Below are 24,311 nucleotides of genomic sequence, written 5' to 3'. Positions count from 1 at the left end.
AAGAGGCACAATAGTTTACTTTATTTGCTGTTTCTGTGTAGCCCATTTTATGTACTTTTATAATTCAATACAGTTCTTTTGAAAGTTTAAAAAAATCACAGCACAGTTCCAATGCTTCCTCTAGGCTGTGGAGTCTTGTGAGCAAAAATTCTACTTTGTGTGTTGCTAATTTTAAAGTTGTGAGTGAGCAATTTGTGAGGAAGTTGCGAGTGAGCAACACTGCTCTGGGGCCATCCTTCTTGAGTTAAGAGAAAAATGTGTGAGCTGGAGGCTAAAAACCTGTGAGCTAGCTCACACTAACTCATCTTCTAGGGAACACTGCACAGTGCCATTCTATGCAGTCTTTAGCTACTGAAAAAAATCCTGATTCCTCCCTCAAGGGCTTCCCCACATTTAGTAGAGTGAAGCAGGCAGGGTCTCTGAGCACTCCAAACTGCTCCAGGGCTCCTCTCTGAAGCTGACGGGAGCTCCACCACCTGCCCCTTTCCACTGCTCCCTTTTCTGCTCTGGTTTATCAGGTATTGTCTGCCTAGAACAAGGTTTATGGAGAGGTGGCTTAGAAATTTTCTAAATAAATACAGAGATTCACTCAAGAAAAACTCCACTGGGACTGGCCCCATTACTGAAGCCACCATGTTCGACAGGGGAGGACCCTAGAGACCATTATCCTGATTTCAGAACCTGAGCACCAATGTTCCCTCCAAGCTGCATAATCCTGTGAGCAAAAATTCTACTTTGTGAGTTACTGGCATTAAGGCTGTGAGCTACTGCAAAAATTAGTGTGCTCAGGAGTCATCTTTCCGGAGCTGACAAAAATGTGTGAGCTGGAGGCTAAAAATTTGTGAGCTAGCTCACGCTAACTCAGCTTAGAGGGAACACTGCTCAGCACATGTTCTACACTCTTGGTGCTTGGGGGAACGGCAACTGTGGGAACCTTGCTTCGCTGGTGAATCTCCTGATGGGTTTTGGCCACTGTGTGACACAGAGGGTTGGACTGGATGGGCCATCTTATTGATCCAACATGGCTTCTCTGATATATTTACATTTGCTCCCGTGTCCACATCTGTCACAACTATTTACTAAGCAGGTTACAGAGGCTCTGCAGAGGTACACTGCACCTGAACATGGAAGTTCCCTTCAGCCATCATGCCTAACAGAACCCACTGAAAGACCCATCATCTCTTCCCTGATCCAAGACCGTGACTGTGACCACATGGTGTAGCAGCTTATTCATTCCTTAGAATGACAACCAGGTCTTGAAGATGCACAGAATGGACCCATAGCTGGAAATTGTCTGATCAGTTTCTACCTGATTCGTGGAATCTACCTACAACTACCTGGAAATTATTCACAGCCGTTGAGAACTGGCAAAGACTTTGGGCTCCATGTTTGCCTTCCCTTAATGTTCCATTTTCAAAAAGGCTCTTACTGCAAATGCAAGTCATGTTTCTGAATGCCCACAGCAATATTAAGGTCTTCCACAACTCAGGAAATTGATCCATCCAACAGACAGCCTGTAACTCCTGGCCCTCCTGGGGTTGAGGAGTATCTTCAGCCTGGTTCATGCTGGCAGAGACATATACACTTGAGCCTCATGACTGATTCAGGGTAGTCTCAACTTGTGTGGGGCTCAAGATGGAACAGGGGCCATGTGAGGGGGGAAGGGGGTGCCAAGGCAGGATACTCTGCTGTGGGCAACAGACAGCTCCCCTGTGTGAGAAACAGAGGCCAAAGGGAGCATGTGCTGCAGGCACCAGGAAGGAAGAAGTGAGCTCTGATGTGCTGGTGCCCAGAACAGCCTCTGTGTCTCCACGTTGCCAAGTCACAGTTGATTAGTCTTCCAGGAGAGGTAGGCGTTGAAGACAATGGCGACACACTGGACCACAGCCAGCCTGGGAGCAGAGAAAGAGGGATCAGGATGACCAAGACTGACAGCACGCCAGCAGGAGCCAAGGTGTGGGGCCCTGAATTTAGATGTTTGACTTGGAAAACCCAAAGGTTAGTGGGGAGAATTCCTGCAGTTTCCAGATATTCACTGGGAACACGGCTGCCCAGGTGGCTTCAACTCAGTAGCTGCAGATAGATAGGACAAAGCTGGGGCATGCAGGGAGAACAGTTGTTACCTGTAGTTCAAGGGGATGAAGTAGAAGTTGGCAACTTGCACAGCTGGCCAGATCTGAAAGACACATGACATAGTTGGGAGAAGAAAGGTGAACCCCAAATGAGAGTCCACCCCTCCTATCAGCCAATGAGGAACTGCACGGGAACAGCTGTAAGAGATGCATCTTTGGGTGGGTGGATGTGAGACCCAACTGCTGATTCCTCCAACTAGCAGAAAGGGGCCAGCCTACCCAGTTTTGCCTCCCTTCCTATCTCCATGGTTATCACAACCTCCTAAACACATGAAGTGGCATTTTATTGAATCAGATAATTGGACTATGAAGGCCAGTGTTGCCTGCTCTGACTGGCAGCAGCTCTCCAGGGTCACAGGGGGGTCTTGCACACCCCCTATTCCTTGCTCTGTTGAAATGGAGATGCCAGCTGGGGACTGAACTGGGGACCTTCTGCATGAAAAGCAGATTCTCTGGCAAGGGTCACTTCAGATAAAGCAGTGAAGCAGCATCTCCCCAACTCAGAAGCACCACTGTCATTGTCCCCCCCACCCCCGCCTTCTGCCTGAGAATGCTGTCCCAGTGTAGCATGGCATGGCATGGCATGCCCTGAATGCGAATCCCACCAAGGAGGCAGGAGAGCTACTCACATAGTAGTTGGTGATCAGGGTATCTTGGTAGTCCTGTAAGAAAGCAGGAGAAACGGATCCTCAGAGGGCTCCAGCTGGAGCTGCAGCAGCTCCTCACCACTCAGCCGGACCCCTCCCCACAGATGCCGAGCCCAGCCTTCTCTTGGAATGCAAAGACTTTCCCCAGGACTTTTCTGGGCAGCTGTCCCAGTATCAGAAAACTCTGCAGTGATCAGACAAAATTTTATTTATTTTTATCCCATCCCTCCAAGTATCACACATGGTTCTCCGCCACCCTGCAGTCTTATCCTCACAACAACCCTGCAAGGTACATGACGCTGACAGAGAACAGGTGACTGCCCAGTGTTGCCTCCTCGAATCCTGGTCTTTCCCAGTCGTAGTCCAGCCCCTCAAAGCACTGCTTCATAGAGCATCTCCCAAAGCAGGGGTGGCAAATGGCAGCTTGGGAGCCACACGTGAGCAGAGCAGAAATATTTATTGTTTATAGCCAAAGGCCATCATTATAAAAAATTAAGAACTTAATGATAAAAAAGATTAAAAGCATCATAAAAAAATCAGTTACAAGATGAGATATAAAAGCAAGTAATATCGAATTACAGAAATGCAATTACCATTAGGCTCAACCATAGTAAACCTAATTAATTACAAATATTAATATATGATACAATTATGAACACCTAAAATAAAACCAGTTAGCCATAAGATTTAGTAACTGAAACGGCAATCTTGGCCCTAATTTTTTTTGCAGCCAGGGCAAAGAGCGACACTGTAGGTAACGAAAGGGGCAGTATCAGACAGTAAAAAACCCAGCTTGTTGAGATCAGAGGAAAAATGTTGTCCCTTTAACAGGTTTCCAATGAATTTAGTTCTAACTTCTGCATACATGGGACAAAATAAAGTGTAATGTAATATATCCTCTGGAACTGAAGCACCACATATACAAACACGTAATGCCATCAGTATTTGAGAATATCTTCCTATAAGCAAAGCCATTGGCATTGTCTGAAAACGTAAAGAAGTGAATGCCTTTCTGAGGTTTTGGGATGAGATATTTACCAAGTAAGAAGATCTAATGTGATTTCTTTTAATTAGCTTAAACCAAGGGGAAAATTTGCACTTGGAAATGGTAAAGCTATCCAGTAAGGCATCGCATCTGTATACCCGATTTCGTAAACTGGAACTATTGTTCAAAGCCCCCAACAAGTCATAGCGGGTGAGTATGCTATTGTAGCATATAGACCAGATTGTATTCTTATGTGACATTATCCAGAAACACTGATTACTGTGCTAGTTGGTGGTAGTGATGTAACCCTTGCTCCAAAATTTAAGTAAGGCAAGATGGACACGGGCCCTAACTGATGGCAAGCCAAGTTCTGCCCTCATAAGGGCTGCAGGGGTCCCCTTGGGCAGAACAAGAAGTCGCCTAATGAATAAATTTTGGACTGATTCCAGGCTGGAGATTATATGTTCCTTCCAGCCCCATACCTCAACACCATAAAGAAAATGGGGGATTGCCTTGTGTATGAATATTTTTACTGCTGGATCTATAAGAAATCCACCCCTAGTATGGTAAAATCTCAGGATTGCCCTTATTGTTTTTATGGTGGAGGATTTGGCAATTTTCAGATGTGGGTTCCAATTTAAAATCTCGCTAAAGGTCACTCCCAGATATTTAAAGGAGCTACACTTTTCAATAGAAATTCCGTGAATACTCAAGGAGAATTTTTTGGGCCGTTTTCAAAAGACCATAACCTTGGTTTTGTCATAATTTATGTTAAGGGCCTCCTCTTTACAGTACTCACCTAATTGGTGCAACAATCTTTTAAATCTAATTTGTGTAAGCAAAATTAGGACCATATCATTTGCATATAATAATATCAAAATATTCTGATGGCCAAATGAGGGAGCGACAAACTCAGGCCCTGACAACCTGTGCACAATGACATTTAGGTACAAGTTGAAGAGCAGGGGAGCAAGAACACACCCCTGCTTAACATTTCTAAAAATTGGGATTCCATTTGTTAGAGAGTCTGATGTGCCTACTCTAATCCTAGCAAAAATGTCCGCATGTAATTCCTGAAAGGAACAGCAAACGTTTGCCACTATTTGTGCTGGCTAATTTCTTTCAGAGACGGTTCCTATCTATGGAATCAAATGCAGCAGCTAGATCTACAAATGCTACATAAAGGGCTTTGGTGGGGCCATTAATGCCTGCAAGGGCTAAATGGCAAAGATTTTGACAGTGGCTCTTTCACACATATTGTGTGGCTCTTGAAGTCTCCACTGCCCCATCAGCCAGCTTGGAGAAGGCATTTGTCTCTTTAAATTATTTTTCCAAGCCAAGCAAGCTGGCAGCTTGGAGAATGCATTTAAAGTTAAAGTTGTGTTCTTTTCACACCTCCCTCACTCCTCCATCTATTTGTCTTCCTTCCTCCCTCATTTGAAGTTCATGTCTTGCGACTCTCAGACATTTGATGTTTATTCTATGTGGTTCTTACATTAAAGCAAGTTCAGCCACCCCTGCCCCAAGACATTCAAATCTACCTCCCTCAAAAGTTTTCTTTTGCCAACCTCTTTGCCTGCAGTAACAGTACCCAATCAAAAGCTGATGTCCTTCCTTCCTTCCGTTCATCTTTCCTTCCTTTCTCTTTAGCATTTCCAGCAATATGTGTTCCCCAGTCCTGTTTTCTAGGTACTATATATCCCAGACCCTTTAGTGTTTCTATCATATCATCTTCACCACTCTCCACCCTCCTTTCTGGATTGTTTGTATCTTCTGGGGTGGTAGTGGGGGGAACAATACACCCAGCCATAAGACATCCTCCTCACCTCTCAGGCACCACCTCTGCCAACCCCATCCTTGCAGGTATCTGCCCTCTGCCAGCTTGAAGGGGCTCAAAGGGGAAGATATACCAGAGTCTGGCCCATTGCCAACCAGCTGATAATAGGGGCCACCACTAATGCAACAGCTAGGCTCATGAGACTCAGGGAAACTGCAGCTTTTAGGGATAGTTTAAAAGGGAAGTCTTAAATGGAGGTTATAGGTACCCTGGCATACATGCCGTCTGTGGCGCAAAATGCAGCAGAAGCAATGCACAATGCATGAAAGGCAACGGGAAGATTTGGCTATTTAGGGCTGGCTGAATGCAAATTCCAAGCAACAGGCAGTGGCGGGGGGGGGGAGAGAATCTGTCAGGAATTCAAAACTGCAGCAGCACTCACCAAAGTCATGCCCTCCCTCTTCCCCCAGCATCACAGCCATCTTATCCATCTAAAAGGGGATGTTTTGTCTCCCCATTCTAACATGCTCAAGACAGCTTACAGGGTGCACTAATAAATAAATCTGAGTCTTGTGGGTACCACCCTTATCAATGAACTGCCTTGTATTCCACCATATGCTCTGGTGGTCAAGAGGCCACTGTTTTCATATGCAATGGGCAGGGGGACCTCACTATACTATCATTTTTCTATTGGGGTACAAAATATCCCCAAAAAACAGCAACAATCCAGAAAGGAGAGTGGAGGATGGTGAAGATGATGTGAAGTCCTGCGCAGAAAGACTAAAGGAATGGCAATAAAAAGCAGAAGTACAGGGTGAACTGCATTTATGTATTCATAGAAATCTCATCAAGGAAAAAAGTTACGCTTAGCTAGATATCCAAGCTGGCAGGTCTGGGTTGTGGAGTCCCAGGTTTTGCTAAGAGAATTCACATTTGTAATGGAGTTAGAAATTCCAAATTTTTGCTCAAGCAGGGGAAGGGGAGCTTTATAAAATATAAAGTGCTGTAAACCAGTAAGCAATATATATATATATATATATATATATATATATATATATATATATATATATATATATATTTTAAAAGTCTGCAGTAGTAAAAGTCAATTACTATTCATGAGGCCAAGATGTGGATGGAGTTGGGAGTCCCACCAACCACATCCTAGAACTCCACTCTAGAGGAGGAGCATTGAGACTGGTTCCCTGGGAAGTGAAACCATGCTAGCCCTGGTCAAAGGAGCCAAGTAAAACAGAAGGGAAATCGGGCATGTGCTTTCTTGCTGAAGCCTGGCTGCATTCCTGAATGCTGAATCCTGCAACGGACTGGAGACAAGGTAGAATGCTCCTTGTTCCTGTTGAAACTTGACATAACTTTCTCCTTGACCAATGTCAAAGTGGGGAAACAGGCTGACTTGAGCATGCCTACACTATTCCCATGTCCATCTACATGAGTCAGTATCCCAACAGGATGTTTGTCCACCCAGCTTAGACATCTGGGGACCTCTTCCCTTCCCTTTAAAGAACCTCTCTTGTCTTCCAAAAAGCTAGAAAACCCCACTTCCTGTAACTGATTCCAAGTAGGGGATTGGGAGGACAGATGGGTATCTTAACAAATTGCCTTGGGAGCACACAGATCCCAAGTATATGTGTTTCCCAGACTTAATTTCTTTGGTACACAGGACTGGATTGTCTTGGACTTGGTACTGCCAGAGATCATGTAAAAATAGCAAAGCTTTAACACAGCAGAGCTGGGACTAGATGTGGCAGCAGACTTCACAAAGTTACACGGAGTCAGCAATCAGTTCTAAGACTAATAAGCAACTTTCATTAAAGGAAATACATGCAGGAGAGTGCAGGTAAGTGATACGAATAGATTACCTATTCTAGCTAACTAGATGGTGTTGGGTGCTGGCCACATGTCCAGACTCCATGGTGCAAGATGAAGAGATCATGCCCCTTCTTTGTGCGTGTGCGAGAGAGCAAAAAAAGAGGAAATTGCCCCTAAGAGTACCATTCTACTTCAAAGGAAGGGATCAGATAGCAGGAAGGAAAGGATGCTTGGTTTGGGCCATGCAGTGTTGCATCCCTTTGCCGCCCACCTATCCCTTCCCTGGGGCATCTCCAGTGCAGGCTCACCCGCTTGATCTTGCTCCAGTTTTCTTCCATGGACAAGCCATTGAGCGTGCCCACCACAGCCAGAAAACAGCCCAGGAAGCAGGGGGCAAACCCGCCCTGGAAGAGAAAGAGGGTTCTGAGATAAGGAGGGAAACCAGTCAGGCTTGTGCCCAAGAGCAAGCTGAGCAGAAGACTGTGAAGAGGGACCAGGAATGCCTGCTGGGGAGGGTCAAAGAAATGGGCACCAGGCCTCCAGCATTTCCCAGGCACAGACGTTTGCTTTGCATACCAAGGGCAATATTTGGGGTGGGCAGCTAAGAAAGCGACACTGAACAAGGAAGGGGAATGTGTCTGGTTCAGCCTAGTGGCAAAAAAGCTCAACTTCCAGAACAGGCCAGCAGATCCGCTAGCAGAGTGCAATCTTGCACTCAGACACATGCACAGGAGCAGGGCTAGTGGTGAAACCTGCAGCAAGAATCAAAGTTCATCACCATCTGCAAACATGAGCAGAGTGCTGCTAAGTGAGGTGAGGAGGGGGCTGTGGAATCCAGCACGAATACTCTGCTGACCTGGTCCAGAAGCATTTTCTGGAGAGCAGCTGCTTTGGTTTTGCCTGGTACCAGACGATCCAGTACATGGTACCAACCTCCGATCACCGGGCCCTGCAAGAAAGAAGGCTTTGGTCAGAAATGCTTGAGGTGATGGAGAGTTCGTGATGACAGGGGCTAATGTGGGGTTGGGTTGAGTGAATGACCCACCAGACCTCTTCCTAAGTCCACAGGCCAGGAAAAGACCAGAAGAAGCCTTTAACACACACTCCACTTACTGCCCCACCTACCCTCTTCAGGAACTTGAGACATGGAAGTTCTCAGTTGATAGCCAAATGGACCCAGAGGGTCTTTCCCAAGAAAAGCCGCTCAAGGGACAGCTGGGTGTGCTGCATGCACATGGCTTCCAGAAGGACTTCTCCAGCAGCTGGGGCACAATATCTTACCATGCCAGCAACACCTCTACATTCATTGCTTCCTACACCTGAAGCCCAGAGGGAACAGCGGTAGAAAGAACTGATAGGAAAGCCCCAGGATCAGTCAAGACCCGGAAGGACAACCAGCATTCCCCTACGATTTATCTTGCACCTCTTGTTCCAAGTCACTTGCTTACCACAAAACAAAAGCCAACAGTCATCATCTTCAAAGTCCTCTGGCTGTTGTGTCCGGCAAACCCTCTCCTTTCCACCAGCTGCTGAGAGATCACATCTCCGGCACCCACCAGGGTCCCTGAGGAAAATCAATGTAGTTTCATTCAGGGTGTTAACAATCGCTGCTACCACTCTGGAATTAGGGTCCCTTGGGAAGGCCCAGAGTACTCTCCCAAGCCCTTCAGATCCTGTGCTTTGGCCAAGAAAATAGGCAGGTAGATCAGGCAGATTAACAAACAACAACAAAAAGGTTTATTTGAAACAGGAAAATCAATTAGCAGCAAGTGAACAGATAGTTAAAAAAAGAAAGGTAAAGGCAGTCCCCTGTGCAAGCACCAGTCATTTCTGACTCCATTTACTCCATGACTCTCAAGCCTACTAAGGAGCCTTGATGAGGAACTTTATCAAAAGTTTTCTGGAAGTCAAGGTAAACAATATCTATCGGGTCTCCTTTGTCCACATGTTTGTTCACCCCCTCAAAGAAATGTAACAGGTTAGTGAGGCAACATCTTCCCTTACAGAACCCATGCTGAGACTTCCGCAATAACTCGTGTTCATCAATGTGCCTACTCATTCTGTCCTTGATAATGGTTTCTACCAACTTTCCCAGTATTGAAGTCAGACTGACTTGCCTGTAGTTACCCGGATCTCCTCTGGAACCCTTTTAAAGATGGGGGTGACATTTGCTACCTTCCAGTCCTCAGGAACGGAGGCAGATTTCAATGAAAGATTACATATTTTTGTCAAAAGATCCACAAGTTCAACTTTGAGTTCTTTCAGAACTCTTGGATGTATGCCATTCGGACCTGGTGACTTATTAGTTTTTAATTCGTCTATCAGTTGTAGGACCTCCTCTCTTGTCACCTCAATCTGACTCAGGTCTTTCAACACCCCTTCCAAAATTAGTGGTTCTGGAGCAGGCAAACACTTCTCATCTTCCACAGTGAAGACAGAGGCAAAAAATGCATTCAGCTTCTCAGCCATTTCCCTATTCTCCTTCAGTAATCCTTTGACCCCTTAGTCATCCAAGGGCCCCACTGCCTCCCTCGCTGGTTCCCTGCTTCTAATATATTTGAAGAAATTTTTATTGTTGGTCTTTATGTTTTTTGCAATATGCTCCTCATAGTCCCTTTTTGCCTGCCTGATCACAATCTTGCATTTGATTTGCCACTGCCTGTGTTCCCTTTTATTAATTTCACTTGGACTAGCTTTCCAAAGCAGAAGTACAGGGTGAACTGCATTTATGTAATCATAGAAATCTCATCAAGGAAAAAAGTTACGCCAAAGAGGCTAACATCGTTCTCCTCTTGGCCATTTTATCGAGGCCTTCCAGTTGCAGTGTCTGGGGAGGAGGCAGCAGCAGGAAGAGACCAGAGAAAGGTCTTGTAATAGCTGGGGACAGGAAGCAAAAGCCAAGCGCCAGGAGGCTTACCATAGCAAGGAAGAAATCTTCCAAGGGTCAGAGCCAGAGAGGAACACACTCCAGTGCTGAGTGGACAGTTCTCCTCTACTGCACTGAGTGCAAAGCAGCAGGAGCTGTGGTGCCCTTGCTCTCTGCACATGTGCAAAATCAGCATGGCCTTCCAAAAAAGGATCAGTAAAAATACAAGGCCTCATGGCCAGGCACATGGGACTTGGTAAGCACCTGGGGGTACCGACCCATGAGTTCTAACTTAACTTCCCATCAGCACCAGAAACACCAAGAGAGTCACCCTGCTTCAGAAGCCTTGACAAGTGCCTGCATAGACTTTGTTGGGTGAGAGATTCAGACCCCACTAAACACAGTCTGTTCCCCAGAAAGGACCTCTGGCAGTCTCTCTCTTCGGATGTCGCATCACAGACACAACAAGCTGGCTTGGCTTCCCCAGTCGCTCATTGATAAATCCAGCAGCAAACACTGCCTCCCTCCTCTGCTCATTCACCCCTCCATTCATTCATTCAAACTTCTGTCCAGATGGGAAGGGGGAGGGGAGGTGGCCCCTGAAGGGTGCAGCTGGCAAGCCTGCCAAGTGTAATGGGATGAGAGTTGCTCTGTGCCAGCCAAGTCACTGCGATTGATGTCTCCTTGGGTGATGAATTCACCCACATGGCACCTTGGAGGACTGCCAGCTCTGCTCACCCACCCTCCCTGCAGCAAGACACCTGATGGATGGTCCTGCTCGGCTGGGTACACAGCACGGTGTGGGCTGGCTAGATGAATGGATGGCAGGGGAGATGGGGGAAGGGGTAGAGTGAAGCTGTGAATCCCTAGTAAGACCACAAAGGAAATTCACACAGCAGCTAACTGTCCATAGTCCCAGTGAAACCATTCACAGGTTGTTTGGTGTGGGCTACTCCACACTTGATTGGGAATGGGCCATGGTGCTCCACATTTAGCAGGAGAAGATGGGGGCTGAACCATCTGCAAGATGGGAATTGACCCATCAGGACCTTCTGTAATGCACTTGACCGCTTTTGATGATCCTGATAGGGAGGGAGGGACACAGACTCAAAAAATGCGGGTGAGAAGAGAACAGTTTCATCATTTTTGCCACTGACACAAGGGTATAAATGGAAGGAGGATTATGTCTATTCTGCATTTGAGCCTCTGAGCAAGGTGGGCTGCTGTGGGCAGCCAACACGGATCTCATCACCTTTGAGGGTCAAGATCCCAGTCCTCGAGACAGGACCAAGGACAGACTAACCTTCCAGTGAAGGTAAAGAGAACTGCATGCATGCTTCCTTTCAGAGCAGCCCTTTTTGCAGACCCAAACTTTCCCCCATAACCCTGAAACTTCCTCAGCCAAAGTCTTTCTTTGTCCAATTACTGCCAATTTCCTCTATGGGCCATCACTTTACTAAATCTGTACCCCACATGGTCCATACTTGTGTGATTAACTGTGAACATCAATTCTGATTAACATTTCTGCAGCGGGAAGTCACATGTCCTTGTGAGCTCTTACGGCACACATATGCAAAACTGTTGTTCTTACTGGGCATGATGGGGCATCTGCAGTCCCCTGTCCTCCCCCACAGAAGGAATATCCACAGAGGACAAGAGCTGTTTGCTTCATGCAGTCTTGGGGTATCTTTCCTACACTCTCGCACTTCTGTGTTTCTGGGCCACAGTGGATCCTCTCCAAACTCTGACTAGGAGAATATCCTCTGGCACCATCAGAAGGCCTGGTTCGGCATTAAGGGAGGGGCTTTCACTCACTGGTAGAACATCTGTCTTGGTCCTACATTCAATTCCTAGAACCACCAGTTACAAGGAATAGATCAGAAGGTGATGTGAAAAACCTCATCCAAAGACCCTGGAGAGCCACTGCCATGCAGAGCAGAGAACGCTGATGACGAGAGACCAAGGGTCTTCAAGGCAGCTTCAATTCTGACATCTACATAAAGTGGAGACTGCTGTGGGGGGGAGGGCAATCGAGCCCTGTCCATGTGACAGCCCAGGCTCACCCCACATGACCCCAAGAAGCCTGGCCTTCTCAGTTGCCAGTGGCACCCAGGTAGGTCTCTGTGAAGGCGAGGGAATTGCCTTCTTGCCTTTGCAAGGGGCAAGAGTCCCTCCTGTGTTCTCTGAGCAGAAGACCAACCCTCACTCTCACAGTTACAGGAAGGCTCATGGCTGCAGCAAACACAAGCCAGTTCTCAGGTGCCTGGTCTGGGCAGGAAACAGTGGGGTGCTGGTCCCATTTGCTCTGCTGTCAGAATTGTGCCTCTCTTTCCCTGATGTATCTGAACCCTCATCTTCCATTGTGGATGAAATACAAATTGCATGAAGTCTGCCACACCTCAGCCTCTTTGCTTCCCTGGGAGGGGAGGAGCAGGAAGAACCGACACAAATGCTTCTTGAAGGGATGGCAGGCAGGATGTTTTTGGGCAGCCCTTAGTGCCTTCCAGGCTGTTGGCAGAGCGAGAGCCATCATTCCCCCTCCCCAAATACTCCTTGCTATTGGCTCTGCGCTCCAGCTGAGAGTGGTGCAGCAGGGTGGGAAACTGCAAGGGGAAAGCAGGGGAGCACAATGTCCTTGAGGCAGGCAGGTGGCTAGTTTGTGCTGTGCAAATTGTGGCCTGGAGCCAGGAAGCGCAGCCAGCATTTGCACTTCATCCCTCCCTCGCCCAAGGAAGCAGCAACAGCAACCCTTTTAGAGAGATTACCAGCTCAACCCAGCCCCCAGGTTCAGTTCAAGAGCCAGGGTAGAACACTCAACTAAGGGGAGGGGCTGTTGCTCAGTGGGAGAGCACCTGCTTGGCATGCAGAAGGTCCCAGGTTCAGCTCCAGCACCTCCAGTTAAAAGGGTCAGGTAGGAGGTGAAGCAAAAGACCTCAGCCTGAGACCCTGAAGAGCCGCTGTGAGGTAGAAGGGACCATACTGACTCTGACAGACCAGTGCTCTGACTTAGTACAGGGTAGATCCCTGTGCAGTCATCTGACTGTCACCCTCACTCATCCACCTACTCTCTGGTGATCTTTGGGCAGGCATAGCCAAGCATACCTCACAGGGTTGTTGTGAGAAAACAATGCAAAGGCCCTCTGTGTGCTGCCCTCAGAGAAAGAGGTGGGATGCAAATCTCATAAAGGAACACAAGCTTTCAAGGGTCTCTGGAATCTGCATTCGAGTCTGAAGACATCTCAGACTATTTTTTCATTACTAGATGGGCAAAGAACTTAAGAGTTTCCAGCTTGGAAGAGGGCTTCTCCAAACAGGCCACTGTCAGGATTCTAGGAGAGGCTTGATAGCCCTTCACCATCTATCCAGGCTCTTCCACCCCCCGATGCAGACTTCAGATCAGCAGCATGCTGTGCTTCCAGCTTCCCGAGGGGGTTCTGGGCTCTTTACAGAACACCCAAGTGATGCACCCCCTTCCCTCTGCAATTCACAGGAAACTGCACTGGAGCTCATGTCAAAAGATGGTGGAGCCCAACCAGCCAAGGCCAGGGTGGCTCAGGAGAGAAGAGGGAGAGGCAGCCAAGGCAGGACAGGAAGAAAGTGGCCCACATGGCATTGGCTAGGATCTTGAATCCGCTGCTGCCCAGGTTATCACGGGCTTGAATGGCCAGGGGGAAACCCTCAGCCCATAGAACAAAGAGTACAAGACCTGAGGAAGACCCTTTCTTGCTGCCAGGTCAGCATACACTGCATTTAATGGACTTTGTGGTTAACTTCATTTATACACCCCCTCTTTCTCTCCAAAGAGGCTAACATCGTTCTCCTCTTGACCATTTTATCCAGGCCTTCCAGTTGCAGTGTCTGGGGAGGAGGCAGCAGCAGGAAGAGACCAGAAAAAGGTCTTGTAATGCACTCGTGGCTGTTTCGACCATCCTGAAAACACATCCAGAACTCCCCTTTAGGTCCGGACAGATACTGCCATTCTATCAAGGCTGATTCCTGTGAAAGCCCTCCCTCTAGTGGAGACACTGTGCAAGTGTACCATCTGCCACCTCCTAAAAAGTTAAACGTAGACCCCTGTGCAAGCACTGAGTCGTTACCAACCCACGGGTGATATCACATCACGTTTTCTTATCCTACTTCATGCTTAAAAACTGGAGAGCTGGAAAGAAGAAGAAGATGATATTGGATTTATATCCCGCTCTCCACTCCGAGGAGTCTCAGAGCAGCTCACAATCTCCTTTACCTTCCTTCCCCACAACAGACACCCTGTGAGGTGGGTGGGCTGGAGAGGGCTCTCACAGCAGCTGCCCTTTCAAGAACAACCTCTGCCAGAGCTATGGCTGACCCAAGGCCATGCTAGCAGGTGCAAGTGGAGGAGTGGGGAATCAAACCCGGTTCTCCCAGGTAAGAGTCCGCACACTTAACCACTACACCAAACCGGCTCTCCCAGAAGCCATCTATAATCTCCCTGATGGAGTGAAGTCTGGCACTGCAAGAGACATAAACTGGGGATGCTCTGGGATATATAGAAAGGACAGATGATTTTACTTATACACAGCGTAAGAGTATATAAGTGTTCTGTCTGATCAGTGTTCCCTCTGAGTTAGTGTGAGCTACCTCACAGTTTTTTAAACCCTGGCTCACAAATTTTTCTCTTACCTCAGGAAAAATGGCCCCAGAGCAAACTAATTTCGTTTAGTTTATTACAGTCTCAACACCAGAATACACTGTGAACTAATTTCGTTTAGTTTATTACAGTCTCAACACCAGAATACAGTGTGAACATTATTTAGAAAAGTAAAAGCAAACATATTATACAAAACTAGCAATCTAAATTTAAGAACTTTTAAAATGCAAATCCCGCAGTCTAAGAATCAATGCACAAAACTCAGCAAACTAATTTATGCAGTAGCTCACAACTTTAATGCCAGTAGCTCACAAAGTAGAATATTTGCTCAGAATACTCCACAGCTCAGACAGAACATTGTACCTGACCAGACCAGTGGGGCATCTGTTCCATTTATCCTGTTCTCATACAGTGGTCAATTAGTTGCCCTGGAGGGCCAAGAATCAGGGCAAAAAACCCCAGACCATTATGTTGCCTCCTAGTAGTGGGATTCAGAAGGTCTAGACACAAAGGTTCACTGTAGTCATCTTGCTAGTAACCATCAATGGGCCTATCCTCCATGAATCAAAAGATAAGAAGAACCCTGTTGGACCAGACCGATGGTCCATTTAGTCCAGCATCCTATCTCACACAGTGGTCAACCAGTTCCTCTGGACAGCCAACAGCAAGGCACAGAGGCTGAGGCCTTCCCCAGTGTTTCCTCCTTGCTCTAGGATTCAGAGGTTTCCTGCCTCTGAATATGGAGATTCCCCTCAGTCACCATGGCTAGTGGCCACTGACAGACCTTTCCTCCATGAATCCATCTAATCCCCTTTTAAAGCTCTTTGTTCCTGTGGCCATCGTTACATTCCTTGACAGCAAGTTCCGCATTTTACTCACTGTGTAAAGCATTATTTTCATTTGTGTCCTGAACCTACTACCCAGCTTCATTGGATGCCACTGGGTTCCAATATTTTGCAAGAGAGAGATGTGATTTCACTCCTGTCCCCCTCTCCACTGCAGCCCCACTCATTGCAAATGGATAGACCCACATGAGTCCTGTGACTCCCAAAAGATTGTCAGGGCGTAAGCTTTCAGCAGTTATAGCTCCCTTTGACAGATGACTCTGTAAAGCTTTTACCCCCTGAAATCTTGTTGTCTCTAAGGTGCTACTGGAGCCAAATCCAGATCTTCTACTTCAGGCCCACAGCCACCCTTTGAAACTTCATTCTATCAGATTGAGCTTGAATATTGACTTTGATCCACAGGCAGCCCCCTATAATTTTCTTATTTGAATAAACAATGGAGCCATTTTTTTTAACTGATTCAAATCTCTGGGAAGTAAGGTGATTGAGACAGAATGCAAACTAGGTTTTTAAATTTAAGACCAGCAAAGTTTTATTCAGAATGTAAGCTTTCGTGTGCTCTAAGCACACTTCATCAGATAGCAGGATGGAATGGCAAGCATTCCTAAATATAGAAAGAGGGCTGTGAATCAGCATGCAAAATCATGGAAATGTCCCTTAGCAGATTCTTTTAATCTGCTACGGGACATTTCCATGATTTTGCATGCTGATTCATTGCCCACTTTCTCTACATTTAGGACTGCTTGCCATTCCATTCTCCTGTCTGATGAAGTGTGCTTAGAGCACATGAAAGCTTACATTCTGAATAAAGCTTTGTTGGTCTTAAAGGTGCTGCTTGACTCTGTTTTGTTCTACTGCTTCAAGACCAACACAGCTGCCCACCTGGATCTATGTTTTTAAATTGCTGAACATGTTGTATAACAATTATGTCAGGTCTATGAGCAATCTTTATTTTGATTACACAATGATCCCAAGACCATTCCCAAATGTTTGCAAAAGTTAAAGTTATAAAATTGATAATGCATGTCAAAGAACACTCGGACAAAAGTTAATGAAATATTGATAATGTAACTAACGAAATGGACACATGCTGTACTAGCAAAGGGTGTTTCAAGATGTGAAGTTTCTATGACCTTTTTTCTTCCTCTATTGATTCACTGGATCATGATGATATAGATTAAGCATAGTATGGGATGTGTGCTTCTAGACTGAGAAAGGAACTTAGACTATTTCCCTTGGGATGGTGAATATATTAGCACCTGAAAGAAAACCAGTGAAGTCTAGGAACCAGTCACAAAAGAATTTGGCCCAGAGAATCTGTCAAGGAATCTGTAAGACAGTGAATATATTGTGCATGGTTATGTTCAAAAAAAGTAAACGATATAGCTGTAAAAGGGAGAAAGATACAATAGCAAGGAGAAAGCCAGGACACAAGGGCAAAGTGAAGACAATTCTCGGCAGGGAAGAATGCCCATTGATGCTGGGTTCCTATATCTTGGGTACAATCCCCAGTGCTATAATCTATAATTAATATGAGCAATTATTAATCAGGAATAGCCTGCAAAATGAAGAAAATGACAGGGGACATATCAACAATCCCACCTAAAAGACTTTTTTTTCCTGGCAATGCAAACTGTGAACTCAATACTGCAGGAAAAAAGTACAAGATGATCAACCAAAATTGTGAATGCAACCAATAAACCTAGAAACTAAAGAAGATATTAAAAGTCTTTATGCAGAGATGAAAGGAAACCAAAAGTATCTCTTCTCAGATATCAAGACCCTTTAGACCTCCTAGTACACAGAGAAAGAGAACACTACAGAAAACCCCATGGAAAAGAAAAGGTTCCCGGTGCAAGCACCAGGCATTTTCGACTCTGGGGTGACGTTACTTCCACAACGTTTCCACGGCAGACTTTTTACAGGGTGGTTTGCCATTGCCTTCCCCAATCATCTACACTCCCCCCCCACCCGCACCAGCAAGCTGGGTACTCATTTTATCGACCTCAGAAGGATGGAAGGCTGAGTCAACCTCAAGCTGGCTACCTGAAAACCCAGCTTCAACCAGGGATCAAACTCAGGTCGTGAGCAGAGCTTAGGACTGCAGTTTGTTGTTGTTCAGTCGCACAGTCGAGTCCAACTCTTTGTGACCCCATGGACAAAGTCACGCCAGGCCCTCCTGTCTTCCGCCATCCTCTGAAGTTTGCCCAAATTCATGTTTGTTACATCAGTAACACTGTCCAGCCATCTCATCTTTTGCCGTCCCCTTCTTCTTTTGCCTTCTGTCTTTCCTAGCATCAGGATCTTCTCCAGGGAGTGCTCTCTTCTCATTTGGTGGCCAAAGTATTTGAGCTTCAGCTTCAGCATCTGACGTTCCAGTTAATGGTCTGGGTTGATTTCCCTTAGGACTGACTGATTTGATTTTCTAGCAGTCTAAGGGACTCTCAAGAGTCTTCTCCAACACCATATCTCAAAAGCATCTATTCTTCTGTGCTCAACCTTCCTTATGGTCCAGCTCTCACAGCCATACATTACTACTGGAAATACCATCGCTTTGACTACACGGACTTTATTATACTGTCCAGGTTCACCACAGCTGTCCTCCCAAGGAGCAAACATCTTTTAATTTCATGGCTATAGTCACCATCTGCAGTGATCTTGGATCCCAGAAATGTGAAGTCTGTCACTACTTCCACGTCTTCCCCTTCTATTTGCCAAGGTGTGATAGGGCCAGATGCTATGATCTTAGTTTTTTTGATGTTGAATTTCAAGCCTACTTTTATGCTCTCCTCTTTCACCCTCACCAAGAGGTTCTTTAGGTCCTTTTCACTTTCTGCTATTAGAGTAGTGTCACCTGTGTATCTGAGGTCGTTGATGTTTTTCCCAGCAATCTTAATTCTGGCTTGTGCTTCATCCAGGCCAGCATTCCACATGATGTACTCTGCATATAAATTAAATAAGCAGGGTGACAATATACATCCTTGTCGAACTCCTTTTCCTATTCTAAACCAATCAGTTGTTCCACATCCCGTTCTGACCGTTGCTACTTGACCCTTATACAGGTTTCTCAGGAGACATGTTAGGTGGTCAGGTACTCCCATCTCTTTAACGACTTGCCACAGTTTGTTGTGATCCACACAATCAAAGGCTTTAGCATAATCAATGAAGCAGAAATAGACGTTATTCTGATACTCCCTTGCTTTCTCCATAATCCATCGAATGTTGGCAATTTGATCTCTAGTTCCGCTACCTCTCCGAAACCCAGCTTGAACTTCTGGTAGTTCCCGATCTATATACTGCTGAAGCCTAGCTTGTAGGATCTTTAATCTTGCAGGCATGTGAAATGAGTGCAATGGTGCGATAGTTTGAACATTCCTTGGCATTACCCTTCTTTGGGATTGGAATATAAACTGATCTTTTCCAATCCTGTGGCCACTTTTGTGTTTTCCAAATTTGTTGACATAATGTGTGCATCACTTTAACAGCATCATCTTTTAGGACTTTGAATAGCTCAATTGGGATACCATCATCTCCGCTCGCTTTGTTGTTAGTAATGTTTTCTAAAGCCCATTTGACTTCACACTCCAGGATGTCTGGCTCAAGGTCATCGATTTCACTGTCATGGTTGTCCGGGATATTGAGATCCTTCTTCTATAATTCTTCTGTGTATTCTTGCCACCTCTTCCTGATCTCTTCTGCTTCTGTTAGGTCCCTACCATTTTTGTCCTTTATCATGGCCACCTTTGCACGAAACGTTCCCTTGATTTCTTCAATTTTCTTGAAGAGATCTCTTGTCCTTCCCATTCTATTACTTTCCTCTATTGCTTTGCATTGTTCCTTCAGGAAGACCTCCTTATCTCTCCTTGCTGTTCTCTGGAAATCTGCATTCAGTTGGGTGAATCATTCATTTCACCTTTGCCTTTTGCTTTCCTTCTTTCCTCAGCTATTTGTAAAGCCTCATCAGACAGCCACTTTGCTTTCTTGCATTTCTTTTTCTTTGGGATGGTGCTGATTGCTGCCTTCTGTATAATGTCACAAACCTCCATCCATAGTTCTTCAGGCACTCTATCAACTCTAGTTTCTTAAACCTATTCTTCACCTCCACCTCTACTTTCCCTGATGGATAAGCACCATGGAGGCTTATCCATCAGGGAAAGTGGCTCTAAAACCGGAACTAAATTGCTGTTCAAAGTCCAGAATCACAAAAACCATAGCAATAGAAACAACTTTTCTTGGGGGGGGGAGTGTCCCAGAAAATCTGGAAGACCCTAAACTTGAGACCTTTGCTGTGAGATGGCTTTGGTGAATCAGAAGCAAGAACCTTAAATCAAGCCCATCTTCTCAAACTATTGAAGATTTTTACAGCAGATTCTCATTCAGCTCAAATGAGAACCCTTTAGAATAAAAAAAGAACACTGAATAGAAACAGAATATGAAAATCATCAAAAGAAATCCAGGAGCAAGAGCATCTCTTTGGGATACCTGATGAATCTATACTGCTATCACAAACAATAATGAAAGAAGAAGGTTAATACTGTTCTCTGGATTTTCATGTTCTTAAGAACTATGCCTGATACTATAGTGAACTGCCACTGAAGCCACCAAGACAAAGTCCCCTTCCAGACTACGAATGGGAATGAAGCAGCTCACAAACTCAAGATCATCAAACTTTTTGGCTGGTTTGTGGTTCACAAACTGATGTTCACAAACTTAAGAGCCGCCATGAACTTATTTATTTATTTATTTGAGATTTATATCCCGCCCTTCCCACGAATGGGTAGTTTGTGGTGTATCACAAAAAGCAGGAAGCAGGCGGTTAAATGGTTCTGAGCTATTTAAATCCCTTTCCTGCTCCCTGCAAAAAGTGGTGGGGAGCAGAAAGCAGAACCGATATGAATGGGTTCAGTTTGTGAACCAATGTATTGGTTAATGGTTCAGTCACAAACCACGAGTTGAACTGCAAAAATGCAGTTCATGTCTTCACAATTTATGATAAATCAGAGATTGACCTTGATCCAAACACTTTCCAACTCTCTAATTTCCCATTGTTGAGGACATGACTTCCAGTGATGGTTCTTTTTCCAACAGCTACAGAGGATGTATCTTTTCTGCAATGCTCTCAATGAACTCTCAGAAAAACTGAAAGCCACCAAAGTAGCTCATAGTGAATGTGCATCTGTTGGGACAGGTGGCTGTCCAGCAGCTTCTACTCTCTGTGTATCTTGGACTCCTAAATATTTTACCTCTGGATGCACTAAGTGGGATTATCCCAGTTAATTCTGTATCAAGCCTCCCAGAGAATCCCAAGTGCTGCCCAAAATTGCCTCATATACACATTTTGGATCACTTACAAAAATTGAAATATCATCTACATTAGACATTGTGGGCCCTCAGAAATGCAAGGAGGTTTTTTCTAACATTTTCATAACATATTAATGGCACGCTCCAGTGCTGGCATAAAGCCCTCTGGACAGTCATCAAAAGCAGCACTGGCAACCTCTAAAGGTCAACACAAATTTGCGCTGATATCATTTGGAAAGTGGTACAGAACGAAACATGTTAGTGAAATCCAAAGAAATGAACCATGCTGTGCCTGCAAAAACCTCATAGTTCCTCATTACCACCAAGACTGGGTTGGGTATCACAGAGTTCATGTTCTTAAACTTATTTATCAGATTTAAAAGAACACTCTGGTTTCCAGACTGGCCAGCTAATAATGCTTGACATCTGCACTACTACTCTTTGCCTCAGTAAGGATTCAATTATCTCTGTCATTGCTTTTAGAGGTTCAACAAAATACTTAACATTATTTCTGGGGTGTGGAGTCAGGCCTTACCCATATTTGAACTTTCAGCTTTATGAGCATTTCCTAATGAAGGGATTTGTCTTATCCATTCATCTTTTCCTTGAGGCAACATCCTTTTAGGGGTTTTAAAAATTCCAGTGTCTAATAACAATCTGCCACAAGATCCCAATATCTAAAACAATCTGTCACTCAATCCATTCCATTGTTTTCAGTGGCAGTTGCCCCCAGTGTTGGTTTATTCTCTCATTTTTCCCTAGTATATTTTTAATTACTCCCCTTTCCCCCTGTACCGCAACTTTTTGAGGCTCCATCTCCTACAGCAGCCATGTTGTGGTTGCACCCACCATCTTGTGTTAGAATCCCAAAGGTGTCCATAAGACCCTTGCCCTAGAACAGGGATGTTAAACATGCAGCCCAGGGGCCAAATCAGGCCCCCAGAGAGCTCCTATCAGGCCCACGAGCAACTCACTGTTGCCTGCTTCTTTCTCCCTCTCTTGCTTCCTTCTGCATCACAGCTGGCTTTGTCAGAATCGCTAAATCAAACTACAGAGCAAAGCTTCTGTTTTCTCCATTGACTGACTAGCACATGGAGCAACTTATGTATAAAAGCTCGCAATGCCCTGCCATTTAATGTTTTCCTCTGGGTCTTAGGCTCAAAGCATCAACCATGAGATTTTTGGAATGAATGTCAATGAATTAAAAGTAGGCTTGCAACTGACAGACACACACTGAACAACATAATCAAGATTGCTACAGCACAGACATTGTCTCCATATTTTGATGCAATAATTCAGAGCAAGAGGTGTCAGTCATCAGAGACTGTGAAATAAAGAAAATATTTTAAGAGTGCTAATGTTTTAATTATGTTTTATTTAAAGTGTTGTTGTTTTTAAACTTTGTCTGTATCCTTTATATTATATCTCCGCTACCTGGCATTACATTTTATGATACACACGGCCCAGCCCAACAAGGTCTCATTTATGTCAGATCCGGTCCCCAAAACAGATGAGATCAACACCCCTGCCCTAGAATATATGCTTGTCTATCTTTCACATTTTTATCCCATCTGTTATTTTTCTCCCTTCCTCATTACAACCTCGTGAGTCACACTGGACTAAGAGAGTGGAGACCCAGCAAGCTTCATGGCTAGGTTTCCCCAGTCTGTTTGATTATGCCATATTGCTCCCCGACAGAACGAAATAGAATATTCAAATGCATCATCTACACTGGTTTCCAATTTGTTTCCACCCTCAATAAAAAGTGCTGGCTTTGATCTTCGAAGTCCTACTGATCCTGGCAGGAATCTGGGAAAGGCTTTTTGAAGCACTGTTCATGGATTTCGGAACTCCTACAGCAGGAATGGCTGATTCTTGGAAGACTTTCCAGATGGATCTGCAGACTTGCCTTTTCTGGAAGACCAATGAGAACTGGTGTGGCAGGGGAGTGACAACAGTGGGTATTTTAGTGACGGTATGCAGGGCCGGCTTGCCCACTAAGCAAACTAGGCATTTGCTTAGGGCGCCGGGAGGGGGGCTCCAAATTGGGGGGACCCTCTCCCGGTGCCCAAGACAAATGCCTAATTTTGTCTCTAACACCCCGCTGCCACCACCGCTGCCTGCTCCATCCCTTTCCTTCTGCAGCGAAGCACTGCACTTTGCCACCCCCCCAGCAGCGATCAGAGGAGTGTGCCACGACAAGGCTCAGCCCTACCTGCTTCGAGGTGACTAGCATCTGATCATTCTTTTAAGGTTATGGAAAGGAGGGGGAGAAGTCTCCTCCAGCGCTCTCTTCAAAGAATGATCAGATGCCGGCCGCCTCGAAGCGGGTAGGGCCAAGCATCGCTGTGGCAACCCTCTGACCAAACAAGCGGGGGGGGGGGGGCAATGGAGCGCAGCGCTGTGTTGAGGTGCTGCAGAGGGAAGGAGGGGGGGCGGTGGGCAGGTAGTCTGCCTGGGGCACCACACACCCTAGGGCCGGTACTGATGGTATGACCTTGTTGTTCTAAACAGAATTTTTACTGTATTTTAAGGGCTTTTGTGGAAGAACAGTCCTTCTCTGGCTTGTAGGTCTTGTTCCACCATGCCCTCCAAGTTTTTCCCAACATGTAGAGCAGGGGTCCCCAACCCCCGGGCCACGGACTGGTACCAGCTCCCAGGCGGACGAAAGATGCAGCACAGCTTCACTCCGAAGCACCATTTCTTCCATCTGCCCAGGTCCCAGGCGGGCGGAAGGGGCAGCACAGCAGTGATCTTTGCCTACCCCTCATTTAAAGACTCCTATGGGGGGGCAGGGACAGGGCATGGGGGCAGTCTAGGGCAGCAAAAACCCCAGCACCACCACCCCTACTAGTCTGTGGAAAGGTTGCGGACCACTGATGTAGAGAGACTCCTCTTTATCTCTGAGAACGCACCACTACCACTTGAACTTTGTAGGAATTGCCTGCTGGGAGGGTCAGGACTCCCAGCTTCCCATCCAAGTTCTGAGGCCTTGCCTCTGTCTCCTGCTGTCCAGCATCTGGTCATCATGGGGACAGTTTACTGCCTTGTGTGCCTCTAAGCTGCTTACTTACTGAGCATGGATTATTCCTGCCTTTTAAAGCAGGCCAGAATGAATCCCTTAACTGCTTCTGAGGAGGTTCAAGTGTAGATTTTATATAGCAGGCACACATCTTACCCTCTCTAAAGCTGAAGCACAAATCAGGGTGAAATTCTTCTTACCAGCTGTGATGATCTGCACCTTCCAGGGATGCCTGGCCATCAGCCTCTGGTAAGCTTTCCACAGGGCTGCCATATTGCCGAC

General features: G+C 45.8%; 1 protein-coding gene across 2 annotated transcripts; it reads right to left on the bottom strand.

Annotated features, from left to right (window-relative positions):
* Positions 1-24,311, bottom strand: MPV17 (mitochondrial inner membrane protein MPV17). 2 transcript variants are annotated; one of them, XM_060260023.1, is made up of 7 exons: positions 24,230-24,311; positions 8,817-8,932; positions 8,225-8,317; positions 7,677-7,772; positions 2,762-2,794; positions 2,124-2,176; positions 1-1,892 (listed from the first exon to the last, which is right to left on the bottom strand). In XM_060260023.1, the coding sequence occupies exons 1-7, from the start codon at positions 24,300-24,302 to the stop codon at positions 1,823-1,825; spliced, it is 534 nt and encodes a 177-aa protein (XP_060116006.1). In that variant the 5' UTR covers positions 24,303-24,311; the 3' UTR covers positions 1-1,822. The 2 variants fall into 2 exon arrangements, with proteins under 2 accessions (XP_060116006.1, XP_060115997.1); XM_060260014.1 differs by lacking the exon at positions 8,225-8,317 and having other exon boundaries at positions 24,230-24,309.

The sequence above is a fragment of the Heteronotia binoei genome, chromosome 1, assembly GCF_032191835.1.
Source record: "Heteronotia binoei isolate CCM8104 ecotype False Entrance Well chromosome 1, APGP_CSIRO_Hbin_v1, whole genome shotgun sequence".
Classification (NCBI taxonomy): Eukaryota; Metazoa; Chordata; class Lepidosauria; order Squamata; family Gekkonidae; genus Heteronotia; species Heteronotia binoei.
Note: the sequence above shows the minus strand (reverse complement) of the source record. Positions and strands in the feature narration are given on the sequence as shown.

What these genes read in the sequence shown, in the direction of transcription:
- MPV17 (XM_060260023.1), bottom strand. Translation starts at nt 24,302, where the DNA reads ATGGCAGCCCTGTGGAAAGCTTACCAGAGGCTGATGGCCAGGCATCCC. An exon ending in ACTGGAGCAAGATCAAGCGG is followed by an intron (nt 2,795 to 7,676) that starts GTGAGCCTGCAC and finishes GCTTTCTTACAG; the next exon opens with GACTACCAAGATACCCTGAT. An exon ending in CCCTGATCACCAACTACTAT is followed by an intron (nt 2,177 to 2,761) that starts GTGAGTAGCTCT and finishes TGTGTCTTTCAG; the next exon opens with ATCTGGCCAGCTGTGCAAGT.